Consider the following 18037-nt stretch of genomic DNA (forward strand, 5'->3'; position numbering starts at 1 on the left):
GCCAGTGGTGTGACTAGGAAACAGACAGCCGCATACTGGTCAACCGCTGTATCTTCAAAAATATACTGAAAGTACCTCAACATGTCCTGCAAAGGATATGAAACTGGGTCTGACCCCCTGTCCCTGCACCATGAAGAAAATACAGCCTATCAGTTTTTATACACCATCCTCCTTGAAAGAGCCCTTGCACTCTGCAAGGTCTCACAAATTGAGGGCTCAAGGTCAACTAGGAGTGACCGATCCCCCTCAATGCCCAAACCCAGAGCTGAAGGAGGCTCAGAAACGAATGTCAAACCTTCCCGTCCAGCTGAGACAGAAGTTTCATCCTTATTGGAAGCTGCCAAGGCTCCCTGCCCAACAGGCTGAGGAGCATGGAGAACCATATCCTGAATGCTCACTAGGAGGACCCTGTGATGTAACAATTACACCCTGTGAACCATCCGAAGGGAATGCATAGAGAAGACCCCTCGGCCAGGTGCTGGCAAGAGCATACATCTAATTGAGCTTGCCCGTACGGATCCCAAATAATTTGATCTGCCTGGGAGGTACATTGCCCTCAAGGAGGCTAATAGTGAATGTGCCCATTTCCACAGTCTCTCGGCTTCCCTTAGGGACTTCAGTGACTTGGTCCCAGCAAACTCTCTCTTCACGCTCAGACTGAAACATTGTGGACTGGATGAGGGATAGAACAGAGAGTGAGTTTCCAATGCAAGCCATCAGGGCAGCAGTATCATAAACCTTTGAGAGCAGGTGGTCAGTCATCCGGCACTCAGGTCTGGGACAGCGTGCGTTGTCCTTAAGTGCCTCATCTAGAGACAGCATTAGAGTGAGGCAATACACTGGTCCTCTAGAGACATGTAATTTAAACCATGCTCCCCTGCATTGCGCATGGAGGATAGGACCCTAGCATCTCTCCCATGGTGAGCTGATGCCCATGGATATGCCCAGCAGCGCTCCTGCAAAGAAGCAGATGGAGGATGGTGGAATTTCAAAAGGTGGGGCTGTAGGAGACAGTTGAAAATTGGCAGATTTGCAGTTTGATAAAATCCTAATTATATTTAGATGTTAATCACACAGCACTTTCCTCCCATGAACATATAGCAACATTGCCACTCAGCAATATCACTTATTCAGTGGGTGCCCTGGGCTTTCTTCTCTGCAACAAGACGCTTACTATCAGCTTGTTTTAACATACCACCCACATGGGGCTTGAAGCATACAAGTAACCGGTCACAGCAAAGCAATATTTTACCTACGACTTGTTGTATTTCCTATTAAAGGAACATTTATATTTATTTTGTAGTCCTGGACTTTTCTGTCTCTGCGTAATCGTCATCGTTAGTTCTTCTTTCAATGCTGTTTTTCTCTGAGGAAGACGGAGTGAGACACACAGACGTGATTCATTTTCCCATTTCCCCATTTTCCCATTTTGTGTATTTCAACTGTAGAGACCCACCAGCTTTGTTAAGTTGTCTAGGGGCCATGCAGTATATGATTAATTGTCATAGAGTGCAAATACAGTATAATTTCTGTGAATGTATGGATGGATGACAAATGAAAGGAAAACACTATTAAATATCATAAAGTCTGCCTCAGTCTTGCTTTTCCTGTTCTGTGTCCCTCCCTTTAGCAACATTCTCACTTCCCCAGCTCTGTGCATTGTCATTCTCCATCTATCCACTTTATGCTCTCAGAACGTCCCACCGGTCCCAGTCACCTGAGACTGTCATTCACCTGCTCACCTCTTTCCACCTTTCCTTGAAAACTGGCCCTTTCAACCTAATACCTGCCAGATTGTCTATGTTGTTTTGTGCCCTTGCTTTCCTGCCACCTGAACCAGGGACTTTAACCCTGTAACCCTATATTATTCTTTTTGGAATTAAAATGAATTTTAAATAAGTGTAACAGACTTAGAGAGACAGATTGTGTTTACCATAATGGCCGGTCATGGTCCAAGGATCTGAAAACTGCCTGGATAATTCTCAACATCATTTTTAGAGAATGAAAGAAGAAGATGCTAGCCATTGTCACCTAGTCACCATAAAAGAGAATGGCTAGAAAGAAGAAAGAGAATGTGGTCGCTACACACACAGCTCTCCTCTTGGCTGTATCACAGTAGAATATAGCAACACAGACTTAGACTTTCTGTCTGAGAGCATTCACAGTCAGCCTCCTAACACCCTTATCTGATTATAGCAAAATGACACTCTACATTAGAAAGACAGTAACAGACCATCATGCAGGAGAATTCAATAAACTGAACTATACAAAACAACCTTATAGATGGACAAACAATATTTTAACAACACATTTGAAAATGTGGCAGATTTATCCAATCTAAAACATCAGAGATCAAAACATTCAGCCAGTGCAAAGTGGTTTGATACAGACAAAGTTGGTACCCTTGTCTGACCTTAGGTGTGCCATTTGTCATTTGTCATTCAAGTCCACTGAGACTTCCAACAATATTTTAGGCTAGTCCTCCTCATGGTTACAAAAAAAGGCAGGACCTTTTAAGCGCATGGTCAATCGGATTGTCTTTGGAAATGAAATGTCTCCACTGTGAGGGGCAGTGGCGGGCCGTGCATTTCACACCTCGGCCTTCAGTGATGTCCTACACAGTCCTACCTGAATTATTCCACCTCTTAATACCATCATTATGGCTCTAGAAACTATACATTTAGACAGAAACGCAGTACAACCGGGCGTTGCATCACCTTAACATAGTCGTGTACAACAGATATAACAGATACAGTTATATTAATATTTCCGAAGCATTTATAATCAATAAATCTTAATCTTAATTTACAATTAAGAGTGTTGAACTACCAGCTTTAAGATCGCTAGGATACTGTCAAAACTTAAAAATAAAAGGCGCTTTTAAGGGATTAGTCTACAAAGTTTTATTAAGTCCACTAAAAGTATGTGAGCTTTAACAAGTGTGTTCACTAAACAGCGCATTGTCGCACCTAAAGCAGTTTCATTTAAGAAACGTGACGATAAAGAATAAAGACACATAAACTATTCACTGAAAATAAAAGAAAACACAAATAATTTGCATTTGTTCATGAGGATATCTTTGCGACAGTGGTGAAAGTGTATTCCTAGCCTTGAATGTCCACTTTGATAAAGGTTAAACCAAAACAATTCAACAAGTCTCCTTGAGTACTTTTACTGCACAGCTGAGCCAGTGCGCCACACACATCTCTACATCTCTTGCAGAAGCATCAAACATTTTAGATATTTGTCAAAAAACAAAATGCTTGTTACTCACCAAAACAACTGATTATTTGAACACAAAATGCATCCTCCTTTCTTTCCTCAAGAAGACTTCAATGACTCTGTTGTACAGTCCATCTGTGCGTTTCAGTTCCACCAATAAGTCCTTTTCTATAGACATGGAGGCTAATGCTGAAAGCTGAGTCTGTCCAGCAGCATTTCTGCCATAAGTTTTAATTCTCTTTAAGGCCGAGAATGACCGCTCGGCAGAAGCAGTGGACACAGGGATAGACTCGCTAGCGTCAGAGTTGGTCTTTCTCTTCTCACGATGTCTATCTTTTCTTGAAAAGTTTGTCTCGAAAATGGCGTTGTAATGATATCTGCGACCAAATCGATCTCTTCTCCTCCTTCAGCCATTGTGGGTTGAATAAACAGCTTGTAGAAATCTACACAAACTAGCTTGTTCAAGTTCAGTTTGCTAGCTCTGCATAGCTCTGCCTCTCAATAGTGCGTATCCAATCAAAAGACGTGGATGTGCTGACGTTATCGTACGCCTGCTAGCTGGCCCCGATGTCGCCAACTCGAAATCTGATTGGTTAACGCCACAGTTTTGTCTCCGTTCACTTTAAGCTACAGGCGCCCGCACTGTTGATTCTGAAGGCCTCAGGGCAGATTTCTTGGACCCTGGCAACACATTATGGCTGAAATATGATTGGATAAAAGCTCTAACATAAAGGCCAGACCTCCAAATCTCGATCTGAGGCTGGAAGCAGCGCAACCAGGAGGAAAGCTATGACATGAAGAGAATAGACTATGGGGAATAATTTAATACATATTTGTGGAAAAATATTTCAAAATTAATGCCAGCAGAGCATAGCAGTTTAGGCCAGCAGAGAAGGCCTTGCTGGCCCTGACGGCCCACCACTGCCTGTAATGTAATGTAATGTAATTACGGTCAGCATATGGTCATGCCAATAAAGCCTCTTGCATATAAGTGAGAGAGTTGACACAACACTTTGACCAAACTGTCAACAAAAGTGTGCAGCATCTACTACAATTATGTCGAACACAGTGATCAGCATTTCTTTGGGGGATGGGATTCTGGTTGAAGTGACCTTTCAAAAACGTTTGCCATTTATGTCTGTAAGTCACACAGTATGAAATATGCAAACTATGTGACTCAGGGGTTATTTAATGTACCACTGGACAACTTGCGGTCCAGTGTTTATTTTTTTCCTTGAGTGACAACCACAGGGGCCTTACTGTGAATTACAAACAAGCTTGCAGTTGCGCACATAAAAACACTCTACTGCTTTGTTTTGACAAAAGGGGTCCAACAGATCCTTACTAGAGATGGGAGGAGGAAATGTTGAGAGAGACAGGAGATTAAAAAACTGAAAGATTGCATGTCTTCTAGCACTCTCTGGCTTTCCAGCAAATGCACCTGTTTTCCCCTCTGTTTCTCCATGTTGCATGTACACAAATGTCTGTAATTAGGGATGTTTTAAAATAACAATTTGACCGATACCAATGTTTTTAGTTTTTGTTATTTATTTAGTTTTTTGTTATGTATCCCCCTTCTGTTCCAAGGAAACAAATATGTCTTCATTATAAAAAACAACGGCACTGTAAAGCTATTTAGCTATTCAGTCCTTAATTACACAAATTGTCTTCATACAAATTTATGCAACAACCTTTTAATAAGGTTATTAATAAAAATAAAAATACCTGAAGCCTTTTGAGCCTGCTATACAACTACCTCCAGATACCTGTATCCTACTAAAGATACTGTGAGCATCTCTGCATTGTTGCAGTTTAGTCTGTTTCACCTCATCCAAGATGTGAGACGTAGAGCTGAACAGCTGCTCCCTGAAAACAGAGCAACATTTATGGAAAGAGACATGCACATACTATATGCCACTGGTCTTTCTCCAAGAGAGTGTAATACTTCGCCAGCTTTGTCAGATTCTGACCGGAAATAACTAAAACAAGATCTATCCGGCGCAACAGATAAACATCGGCCACTGCAATCGATAAATGTCATCTTATTTGCCGATTGGCAGATTCCGATGCTCGGCCGATTAATCAGTGCATCCTTAATCTTTAAAGATTATCACAGAAACAAGCTGAGCAAACGTTAGCAGTTAGCTTGCAACCACTCCATGCACCCATCTGCTTTCTACAACAGAGAGCAGGTTGGCCAAAGCAGTAATACACAGTATGTTACTCTTCTACTATGGACTGCAGTTGCAACATTCAGAAAAGTGTTTCACATGCTGCCACCGTAGGGCAGTGGCACAGAAGCATGACGGCCTCCCAAAAGTGTTTTTACACTTTTTGCACTCCCAAAAGATTTGATACGCAGTTGAGTTTTTCTATGAGCAGACTAGCATTTTAAACATACTAATACATTAATTGAGCAGCTCTCGTGTTTTTATCAGTTTTATCCACAAGGAGAGGTGGAGACCTCTGCGGATAATTTGGCGCCTGTTAAAAACCTTCTGAACATTGAACAATGAAGGAATCCTAACCGGGAGTAGCTGACTGCATTTATTCCATGCTACTTCACAACGTCACCAAACTCCATCTGTTGTTCTTGTTTTTATGGATAGACCCCTTGTGGCAAAGAAATACATATTGTACGTTTAAAAGAAAACAAGGATTTAAAAGGTGAAAATGTTGACTTTAAGAAAAACAAGGTTTCAGCTGGTATTAATGTAGTTTTATTCTTCTGACCAGTAGTCCAGGATCCCAGCTGACTGAGGAGTTGAGGATGTACTCAGGGTGTGGTTATGTTGGTGAAACACAGCAAACTTTTGACTACATCTAACATGCTGGTCACATTTAACAAAGATATTACATTAAATTTGAATACTTTTCAACCCCCCGACCCACTAATAGCTGAGCTATTTCAAACTCATGTTATGCAGCAATATTCTAAAATATTAACTCAGTTTTAACATCATCCAGCTTCATTAAAAGAGTCAAAACAATCTGATATAGTCAGTATGATAATGTCAGTTAGGGTGAATAAGATGACTTTTCAAACATTGATTAGGATGTCAACGGTTAATCATTAACCACAAAGTATATTTTTAACCGGTTACACATTTTGGTCTATAGCTTAGTTTTAATTTAAGGTCTATAGGTTATGGGCACCAAAAGGAAGCTTCGGGCTGTTAAGACACGACTAACTGTGTCTATCTGCTGTTTTGTGCTGAGCAGATAGTTAAATGTGGGTTTTTAAAGAACTTTTGTTGAAAACAGCTTTCTGCTGCGGCCGAAAACAACACTGTGAGAGTCAAGTACCAGCAGCTGCTTCTCACATAGAGGAGAGGAGATGCGCTCCGAAGACTCCAGCTCGTCAGCGCGCTGGAAATTACTTAAAATTACGGTTGATTGATTTTTGTGTTCTAATCTGTCAAAATTATGAGATTATGGAGAAAATGCTATCTCTGGTTTGGAGAATGGCAGACAAGAAGATAAAAAATGAGTCACAGAGCTGCAATAATGCCTTTTCCAAGTCACTCTTCATAAATCACCTCTCACGGATCTTGAGTGGTCAAAACTGAGTTGCCTTGTTTTGTTTGTCTTTGTATTTAGATCTGTAATTTCCTCTTTCCTTTGCAGACAGTGGACAGAGACAGACCGAGAAGGCTCTACAGACAACATGTCCACCAGTACCATCAGCCAACCCTGCAAGCAGGAGAGAAAAGGCAGCTTCTTCAAGGTATGTGTCACTCAAATAATGAAATAAGTTTTGCACACAGAACTGTAAAGACAGTAGGTATTAGCCATTCTAGTTAACATGAAGATCCTGGACAAGTATGAGAACACTCCAGGTAGGGAAATGTGTTATTTGGGGGGGCTGCAAACCTTTCAGTTACAGGATAAATCCTGGAGAAGATTAAAGAGAATTAAAGAGGTGGATAGAGCTGGTCTGAGTCGTGTCAGACAGTTTTATTGTTATCAGAGCTACCATGTACACTAGTTGATTGCTGCATCTTGTCTATTTGTGTTTATGTGTAGACATGTGTACAGCTTTATGTCCTTCCCACCACTTGATAATATTGGGTTTTGACAATGACCAAACACAGCATATTTTCCCCTCCCAAGTCTGTGGAGAGCTAAAAATGTTACAAAGAAATGTAGCAACCACCACAGAATAGAATGCAATGTCGAGAGCATGGCAATCTACAAATTTCCATGGACAGTGTTTACAATAAAAAGGATGGTCTTTATACATTAGTATTAAATTGGTATCTATATTTGTGACAGTCAGTGTATTTATCAGAGATACTATTCAGCACAATAACCAACACATGTTAGTCAATGCATCAAATTGATGTATTCATCACAAAAGAGGAAATATTCAAAGCCTAATATCACCTTATACTGTATATATGTATTTCACCGGCTTAGAGGAAGCTGCTTAGTGTGCTTAACTATCCAATAGAGCAGTGGTTCCCAAATGGTGTGCCGTGAGACAAATCCCGGTGTGCCGTGGGATTTTGAAACAATTAGGCCTATTGCATTTAACTGTACACAAGGTTATGAATGATTTTTTATTTACTTCAGTGTTTCCCCTAGGTATACTGCTCTGCAGGGTGCTGCCTGGGCTGGATCAGGTCCGTGCGTGGCGCAGATTTTTTAAGTCCTCTCCTTACCTTTTCTCCACTCTCTGACTGTAATTGTGTGTGTTCGCGCGCGCGTGTGCGTTCGGAAGCGGAGCTCCGCCCCTCACGAAGCAGAACAGAGGAGAGAATGTAAATATGCAAAGCAACTGAAAGGTGCACATAAATGAGATAAATGACATAAGCGTTTAGTTTCTTTAATAAAAGAGCACCTGTTCAATGTGAAAAATGAGTTGTGAATATATTAAAAAAAAGAAATCTGTCAAAGCGAAGCCGTTTCAGCCATTTGAACATGGTGGGAAATATTAGAGTGTGACACATCAAAGACTCTCTGCTAGTGTGAAGGAGAATAGCTTCTTACAAGGACTAGGCTAAATAAATGTTCACAGAGTGATAACAGTGATACTCTGTGTTACAGAGGGGATTCTGCCCGGATATGAACTCAGGTGTGTCTTGGCCACAGAACGTTTGGGAACCACTGCTGTAGAGTATAGAATACAGTTCAAATAATGATCCTTGCCAGCCTTTAGTTTAAAGACTGTGTCACTGTTATCCTGCAGCCTGTGATAATTACAGGCCTGCCCTAAACACACATGGCTTAAAGTGCAACCACACCTCACAGCAAGGGAGCCTGATCGTTTAGATTTTCATATAGTCCAATCTGATGCTAAAGTGAGCGACCCGTCTCGTCATCTCTCGATCAGGCGTTCAGACGCAGAATGAGTCGGTCTACCTGAGACACATTAACAACTCCATCACCAAATGTATTGCAATGGACTGCAGGTGGTCGAGGACAGGGGGTTAACGGAGGCTTTACACGTGGCGTCAAATGACACAACTTTTAAAGATATTGTTTATTGTGCAATGAAAGATGTTATGTTAGATTTGAAATTGCACTTTATGTCAAACTGATGGTCTGTGTTGTCTTAGATAATTGTGGCAAACAAGATATTGGAGAAAGAGTATTGAAATAAAAGACATGTTGACCAGTTTATAATGCTACTCATTGATTCACTCATCTTCCAAAATCCATTTGAATATTTTGAAATGCTTCTCACAGCAAATGTTGATATATGCAATTAATTTTGATTAATTAATCACAAAGCTTGTAATTAATTAGATACATTTTTTTAATTGCTTGACAGCCCTAATTTAAACATTAAAAATGAATCTAATAGCAGCCAATGTCTACTCCAGTGGTTCCCAAAGTGGGTGGGCCCCCTAGGGGGGGCGCAGAGCTATTGCAAGGGGGGCGCAACAAGGCCTGAGCTCTGCTGGCATATCATGGACAATGTTTGTGACAGGGCTCCAAGGGGGGGGGCTCGAAAATATTCTTATCTACAAAAGGGGGGCCCAGCATAAAAAGTTTGGGAACCACTGGTCTACTCTATTCAAACCACAGCTCCCTTAAAAGTCAGTTATTCTGTGCTTGGTGCATCAATATCACAGCATCGTGTTCTGTCACATAATTATCTCATCTTTATTAAGATCTGTAGCTTGTAACTTATAGTTTGAAGGCTCATTCATAACGTTGACATTCAAAACATTTTTTTTAAATGAATACATTACAGAAACATTGCGTGTTATACAGTAATTCCCCTTCCGGCTTCTCTTCCCCTCTTTCTCTCAACCACACACGCACAGTGAGCACCAGTGCCGCTGTCTCAGTCCTCTGCCTCAGTCCTCTGTCCAAAAGTCAATAATGTCCAACATTAACAAAATGTTTTTATCTAACAATATATTCTGCTTTAATCTATATTTGTTTATAACAACCTTTTCACTTCTGTCACAATCCAAATCATATCCATAACGGTAACTACTCTTATGGACCGTAGAGCAAATATGGAGAATGGAGAGGTGGCAGATCCACAGAAAAGAGATGGCAAACACTGGTTTACAAATAAGGATTTAAAATTCAGTCATGATTTAGCTGAACAGGGCTCAGCGGGTGACATGCTATATTGCTATTTATTTTTTATATTTCTAAATGCACAGTAGATTCTAGATAATTTTTTATAATAACTTAGTTGTGATGGTAAATTAGTGCAAATTGCCTTAATATATATGTAGGAAAAATAAGTCATATCAGTACACACTGTAATGCAGGTTCTTGTACCTCATGAAGAGCTACTCAAGATACTATAGAACGTAGGAAGATAATTGATATGCTAATTTAAGATAACACCATAAGCAAAAGTTTAATTTCAGCATATATTATCTAATAGTTTTTTTGCTAGAGAAATGTCATACAGAGAGGTGACTGGCATCGGGTCAAAGTAACTCCCCACAGCAAAACAAGTGGCTGTAAACGTGGAAACAAGGCACCTATCTATACAGTAAGGTGCTAGAATATCCTTTCATTGTACCATACATATTATTGCGTACTTAATACGAGTTATGGATATGGAGACAGTATAACAGTGAGGGCAGTTTTCCAGCATCTTTCTTCATGTTTATTTTGCACTCTTTGTCGTCTGGCTAGTCCCAATGCATAGCACACACACTTTCCTCATGACTCCTGAAGGTTGATTTTGTTATTTTGCTAGCTAAAGGTGGTTTTATTGCACGACGTCAGCACTGAATTTCCAGCAGTCTCCTTTCCAAATATGGTTTCAGTTTCCTTGTAAAAGTTGAATTTCAGCATTTTTACATACTCACAATATCTGCATAAGTAAATGTTTGTGTTTCTATAGCATATACCCCCCATAGTTTCCAATCGTGTTTTTCATAGTTTAACCTGTTGCTTTCACCTCAAACACTCATGTTTTTGTGTTTTTTAAATAAGTATTTAAAATATTTTACAGCATAGTAATAATGATACAGTTACATTTTTTACTGTATCTTAATACGGTCATGCTAATAAACTTTTTGAATTTAGAATAACAAAAGCAAGTCAAATTCTTAACATTTAATAGGCCTACATTCTCAGTCTGCAGAAAATAAAACAAATCTAGTGCACAATGCAGATTGTTTTAAGAACTTCTCATTTAAAAGAATTTGTGGTGATGATCCTCAAATGTAACTTTAGCAAATCCAATGAGTCAACATTTGTGATTTCCTTCGAAAAGGCTGAGCTAATTGTTTCCTCTCTGCTCAAGCAGCTGATGTGATCTTACCCAACAGAGACATTGCCTAACTAGACAGATAATTGGGAAATGAAACAAATGACAGCAGTGTAACACTGAAAAGAATCAGGGTCAATCTTAACAGAATATTTTTGGATCACTGTTAAACTACTCATGCCGTGCTGCACTGGGTCACTCTGACTAAGTCATGGTCCACCTGATTCCTGCGTACAGAGGCAGAAATTAAAGCTCTGTAAACCTGTTGTGAGGACGTCTAAAGGGTGGACCAGTGAAGCTATGGAGGATCTTCAGGCGTGCTTGAATTGTACTGACTGAGATGTTTTCAGGACTAATACCAACAGTCTGAATGATTACACAGAGGCTGTGACGTCCTACATCAACTTCTGTGAGGACAGCTGTCGACCATCACACACCAGGGTGAGTTATGACAACAACAAACCCTGGTTCACAGCTAAACTCAGGCAGCAAAGGTTACAAAAGTCAGAGGCGTTTAGGAGTGGTGACAATGACTTGTTTTAAGATGCAAAGTACAGGTTTAGCATGGCAGTGAGCGATGCTAAGCGACTGTACTCTGAGAAACTCCAACAACAGTTCTCAGCTAATGACTTTGCTTCTGTCTGGTGGGGCCTCAAAGAGATCAACAACTACAAGCCTAAAGGCCCAGACACACCAAACAGACATCAAAGAACTAGCGGCGACGGAGCAAACTGTTGCGTCGCCTGCGTCTTCGCCAAAGCAAACGGCAACGGCCAACTAGCACGTACGTTCTGCGCCTGCATGAGAGGAAACAACTCTCCATAACAGCAGGCGGAGGTAGTCTGTATTCACCAACTAAAAAGGGAAAAGGGAAGACCTAAGACATACGTACAAGCCGTTGTTATGATACACACATTAAAACAAAGCAGCTATCGCCCATCTTTTTCACATCACTCTCGCTCACCTCTCAGATGGCCATGTCCTTGTCAGTGTATTGAAATGATCAGATGAGATGAAGATGAAACATGAAAAGAGCCCTCATTGGACTCATCTCTGGTAGGGATGATTAAACATCTGGTGACTTTGTGCCGTCAGAAAAACTGAGAAGTCACCACTCTAAAAACATTGGCGTTGATAGTGGATTTTCGGAAGAACTTAGCCTCACCCGCCCCCATCACCCTGTGTGACTCCTCAGTCGACGCTGTGGAGTCCTTCTGCTTCCTGGACTCCATTATTACCCAGGACCTCAAGTAGGAGCAGAACATCAGCTCCCTCCTCAAAGAAAGCACAGCAGAGGATGTTCTTTCTGCGGCAGCTGAAGAAGTTCAATGATTGGGAACTTTGTAGCTGTGAATTGCTTGTAGCAGATTATTTATCATTAATACTAAAATATATATTTATAACTAATAATTCAAAATGATGTATCATAAACAACTGAATTGTTACTCTAGGTTGAGGAGAGTGGTGGGACTAATCGGAAACACTAAGATTTATATTGAGTAACATAATTTAATACCTCGGAGCACCACCCATCAAAAGGAAAAATTGATAGCCATAATTAATGTAGTCTCATAATGTGAAGCCTGCTACGAAGTTCTGGCCCGGTGTACCCGGGACCTGATATTTCACATACACACAAATCATACAATCAAGTTTTTATAAATATAATGTTGATTGAACTAATAACTACAAAACTAAACTATTAAAACAGAAAGGTAAATGATGAATAAAGGAGTACAATGAAGGCAACGATGAACAATTAATGAATGAAAGTGGACCCCGTGTGACCAGGTAGAATCAGTGACTGATATCTTTGTTTGAGGTTTACCCAATAAACTGCATTTTAATCAATGAATGCACAACAATGTTCAACAGTTGAGAGTTTAAGACGCACCAGGTGAGATTGTGAAGCAATTCAAATGTTTCTTCAAATCTTAGGGAGATCTTAGTTTTAGTCTCAACCTAATCAACTCTTATTTCATTCCTAATTTTCTCATTAGTTATAGCATCTAATCATTAAGCTAAAAAACCTCAGGGCAAAAAATAGTTTTTCCCGACATCAACAACATCTTTGTGATCATATCTGTACACTAAAAACTCTTCCTCATATTCCATACTGTGAACCTTTGCACATTCCTATCACTATATTGCACATTTCTACACAATACTACCACTTTTAAAACTGCACAGCTCTTCCACTTATGATTCAGATATACTGTACATATTTTTTCACAGTAATAATTTGTCATATCTTTGTATTTTTTAGTTTTCACAATAGTTGTTATAATAGTTTTTATAATATATATATTTTTTTCCATTTTAATTTCTCTTTCTGTGTTAATGTAATACACCAAAGTAAATTCCTTGCATTTCTTTGGTTTAGACAAGGCTCTGGAAGTCACTGCACATAACCCCCAATGAAACCACAATTTGTTGCTTTTACATTCTTGTTTTGTCATGGTTTGGTTTGTGTGTGCATTAAATAATTATATATATATATATATATATAGCAGGTTTACACACTGGCGTCTGAATGTGGCACTTCCTATTGGTTGCAAACTCACCATTTTCTCTATGTAAACATGACAGTTAAAAGTTGCTTTTGAGAATACAGCCGGTTTAAAGAACAGCTAAAGTCATGTAGATCATTTCAAAAATTTGAAATTAAATACCCCAGCTGGTTATGCTATTTAAACTTGAAGATTTTGTGTGCCAAGTCCAATAAAACTTTTATTGAAGCACTTGTTCAACACTTTGTTCATTCTACTGTAGAGTTGAACACTAAATTCTGAAAGTTGACCTACATGGGATCTGTGAAGACCTGTGATTTCTATCTGCTGAGTTAGGGCTGGGCAATATATCACAATTATATCGATATCGTGATAAGAGACTAGATATTTTATATGTTCCTCTTTATTAACTCTGGTTAGTGAGAAGGTCAGTGGGAAGTGGTTAGGCTGGGGGTAGATTGTCTCGCAAACAACACACACACACACACACACACACCTTCAAGTTTGCAGAAATGAGATTAATACCACAATGCCAGTCAACACCTCAAGGAAAAAAAAACAGTGCAAATGTCTGAACACAGATACATCAGTTTGAACTGGTTTCTGACCTGTAATTCCTCCTTAAAATAAATGTGTTGTTCCGTGTGTTTCTTTGTAGCTGATCGACTCATTTGCAGTGGAAATCGGCACATTGAAGAAGGAAATGGGGAAAAAGACTGAGCCTGCAGAAGGAGACCCAAAGACAGACACACTCCTTGGGTGAGCTCATAGTGTGTCTGCACATAAGACATTTTTTCTGGTTTTGACTGCGTCGTAACGCAGAAAAAAAATTCACAACCACAAAGCATGGTAAACTAGACGGGCTGCGTGTTTCAAGACGGGTCGGGTGGTTTCAAGTGTTTGTCATATGCATAGTTAAAAACAAATTGCGTGCGTCTGTCTGTCTGTGTCAATTCTTTATATCTCTATAGGTAGTGTGCAAACACATGACAAAACTGTGTGACGTCATTTTGGTTGGAAAACAAATCAACAATGGCGTCTAAAGCGAACAACAACAACTCCGACTTCTTCAAAGTATTCTGACTCTCTAGAGTCCTCTGCAAAGGCAAGATTCAGAGGAAAAGTCCACATGTGCGGCCTTGACCCGTACACGCTAAAGCCGTCGGATTATATTGAGGATGTAGAGTCATTACCGCCGATTGAATATTTGGATATTGTGAACTACCTTGTGCTACAAACATTGTGGGCAACCAACGCACAAATGAAGGCATACAAGAGCTTAGATGCTTATAATGTCTTTGTTTCTGGCTGGGTTGGTAGTCTTCTTACCAAACCAGTGAAAGATGACAGGGTGCTCGTCCATGCCCGTGTAAATCACTCTCAAAGAGCTCGAGATACACCGCTCAAGCCGTGGTTTGTGAGTGAGAAGAGCGGCGACTGTTATCCTCGCACACTGTGATTGTATGTCTGGATTAAGCAAAGCATGTGCTCACATTGGTGCTTTGCTTTTCGCAAGTGAAGTAGTCTCAAGAATAAGCAAAACAAAAACATGCACAGAAGAAAAGAGCAAATGGCTGCCATCACATGTAAAGATAGTGACTTATTTACCAGTCAGCGATATGGAGAAGTAAGGTCTTACAGTGTTCGGGTATATCATAAGCACAAATGTTTAACGTAAACATAGAAACATAGCTTTAGCATGAGCTCTTACCAGATATAAAGTGGACGCCACACACACAGGTGAATTGTGCTTTTTCTTCTGTTAAATCCTCACGAGTTATGTTGCTAAACCAGCTTACGGCGTTCGGTAGACAGCAATTCATCCCTCTTTTGTGGATCGTTGTTTTTGATGATTTTAGGAAATCTAAAGAACTGTTTCTCTGGGTCACGAGTAGCGTTATTACCACAATTATACACTGCGCACACGATTGGCATTTTCTTTCAATCTTAGACGTTTAAATATAAAGAAAATTACGAAGCGTTGCAGCAACTCACACGTGAACGGGCGCAGTCTTGGTTGTGTATATCATCCAACATGGCTGATTTACGGGTTGGGACGTAAGCGTGACGTCACATGCACACAATCTATAAAAGCAATGTGTTTATGATGTAATTGTTTAGAGCAGGGGTCTTCAACAGGAGGTCCGCGGAGGTACTGCAGGGGGGTCGCAAAATTATTTGTAGATAAAGCAAAAAATAATAATGTTTTTCTTTACAAAATGTTTTCCTTGCGCATTCACATTCCCTTCTCCTCTGTACTTCGCGAAGGGCGGTGACACACACCTACAGTCAGAGACAGTGGAGGAAAGGAGAGGGGTGAACTAAAATAAATATCCGCCACGCACCATAAAGTCACTTGTATTGTCATATGCAAAGTTAATCTGTTAAACTGTTAAAAAGAGGTTTCCCTGTACAATACAATTCTTAATTTGCCTTCCACTCTGAATGCCGCATACAAGGAAACATGTTGTATAAAGAAATCAATAAAAATCAATGAAGAACACTAGGTTATATGTACATACAATATATATATATATATATATATATATATATATATATATATATATTTCTGTGAAGTGGGTAAATGTCTGTGTCTCTCTAGTAAATGAAATCAAAGTGCTTTTACACTACATGCCAACATTTACCCATTCACACACACATTCAACATACAAAGAGCCAAACTTGCTCATCGTCTAATCTAACGCTGATTCACACACCGATGGTTGTGCCTTTCGGAGCAATTTGGGGTTCAGTTGCTCTTGCTGTGTTGAAGTTTTTTTCTTTTTAACTCTCGGTGTTCAGGGCGCTCCTACAAAATGCATTAAGGATGTAGAAACCCCGAGCAAAACGCGTCACTCTCATTGAAAACAATTATATAAAGTAGCCCCAGGCTGCTAAAAAGCTGTTCCTCCTATGATCCAGTCACTGCTTGTTGTCCCGGTTTAAAAAAATATATATATGTTTGATGTTTACAGGTGGAATCAGGACAGCTGACAGTTTAATATGCAGGCTGGAGACATAACAACAAAAGTGTCTGCAAATGGCAAATTGTGATGTGCTATGATGAGCTGTGCTCAGACCAACAGTAGCCCTGCTTGAAGAAATAATCTGTCAAAACAAAGCAGGTTGAATCAAGCTAAACCTTTGCTGCAACATAACGCAAGGTCAATAAGCAAAGTGCTGCATTGGCCAATCAATTCATGCAAGCGCACATTCGTGGTGGATTACTTTGCCAATGAACAATTGTCACGACAGAATATAAAATAGTTGCCACCTTGATAACGTTGAGTTTTAAAATTCTGTTTGTGATTATTACAATCCGCTGTGCAGTGTTTTGACATCTCGTGGATCATACTTCATTGTCTCACTGGTCCCTTAAACAACATATCCCCATGTGCTATTTTAACGCAGTGCTGTAGGAATCCCTGCTAAGTGAGAGAGTTCCTGTTGCCTTCACCTCTCTATTTACCAAATTAGTGTTTCTTTCGTACTTTTCTCTCCCTTTTCTGCACAGACTGCATTAAGAAGAACTCTTTTTGATAAATGTCTATCTCTGTTTTGGTACAAGAACATGCAATAATTCAGGTTCTCTGACTTCGCCACTTGACTCTAATCAATGTCTACCTATCACCCAGTATGTTCTCCCTGTATCTACTCCAATAATCGTAGTCCGTTACCAGTGTAAAATAAATACGAACTTCCTGTTCATGTTCTGCTTTACAGAGAAATTGCAGTCGTCCTGCCAAAAATACACCCATCATTAATGAAGATATTCCAATCACACTGGAGTTAGTCTGACATCCTGTTAATGTTTGCTGCAACATTCAGTTGGTTATATAAGAGAGTACATTACAGGGATTGTATATTTCATATTTGTTTTATCGTGTTTTCAGACTGGGGGAAGAGGTGGGAGGTCTCTTCCTACAGGCTTCCCCTTGTGCTGGGATCAGAGCGAGAGATTCGGGCTACGATTCCCTCCATCGGCGGCTCAATGTTCTGGACAGACTGGTGCATACACATGCTGTGTGGCTACAGCTGGGGCTCAGCCACCAGGATGCCACAAATATACTGCAGAGCCAACCCACTGGGGTGAGGGAACAGCAGTTGTATCCACACTGTTGACTTAAAGCTTTCACTTTTGTGTTGAAGTTAAAATATCTTAGCCCACCCAGACAGGCAGAAACAATCACCTCAACAACTCCTCAGTATTATGCAATATGATACCAGAGGTCGCAAATAATTTTGTATAATTGCGTTTTTCATATTTCATATTAGGCCCAATAATCAGTGTTTTTAGAGGCCGCTGTCGCTGCAGGAAAATAAATCATTAATCTGCTTCCTGTGTGTGTTGACATGAAAAGTGACAGCACAGTCTCGATTCATCTAAATCATCCTAATTTGGTAAAGGCTATTAAATATGCGTTATTATCATACTATTTTTTTAAAATGATGAATAGATTATGATGAAGATGATTTAAGACCCCGTGAGACAGACTAACCACTGTATGATACACTACAAACTTCTAACACCCATTAACTCATCTTCAACAGTCCAACAAAAGAGTGTTTTATGTACTTAACATTATAAGACAAACTGTAATCTTAAAAATAA

The 18037-nt window shown here is 39.9% G+C and overlaps 1 protein-coding gene across 1 annotated transcript in view; it reads left to right on the forward strand.

The window, feature by feature from the left end:
* LOC115019801 (ras and Rab interactor 2-like) overlaps positions 1–18037 on the forward strand; it is a 42251-nt gene that overhangs the window by 3060 nt on the left and 21154 nt on the right. The window contains exons 2-4 of the mRNA XM_029449409.1: positions 6850–6949; positions 14084–14184; positions 17319–17514. Coding sequence (XP_029305269.1) covers positions 6890–6949; positions 14084–14184; positions 17319–17514 — 357 coding nt within the window. The 5' untranslated portion in view covers positions 6850–6889. The remainder of the gene's footprint in view (positions 1–6849; positions 6950–14083; positions 14185–17318; positions 17515–18037) is intronic.

This window comes from Cottoperca gobio, chromosome 15, assembly GCF_900634415.1.
Source record: "Cottoperca gobio chromosome 15, fCotGob3.1, whole genome shotgun sequence".
NCBI lineage: Eukaryota > Metazoa > Chordata > Actinopteri > Perciformes > Bovichtidae > Cottoperca > Cottoperca gobio.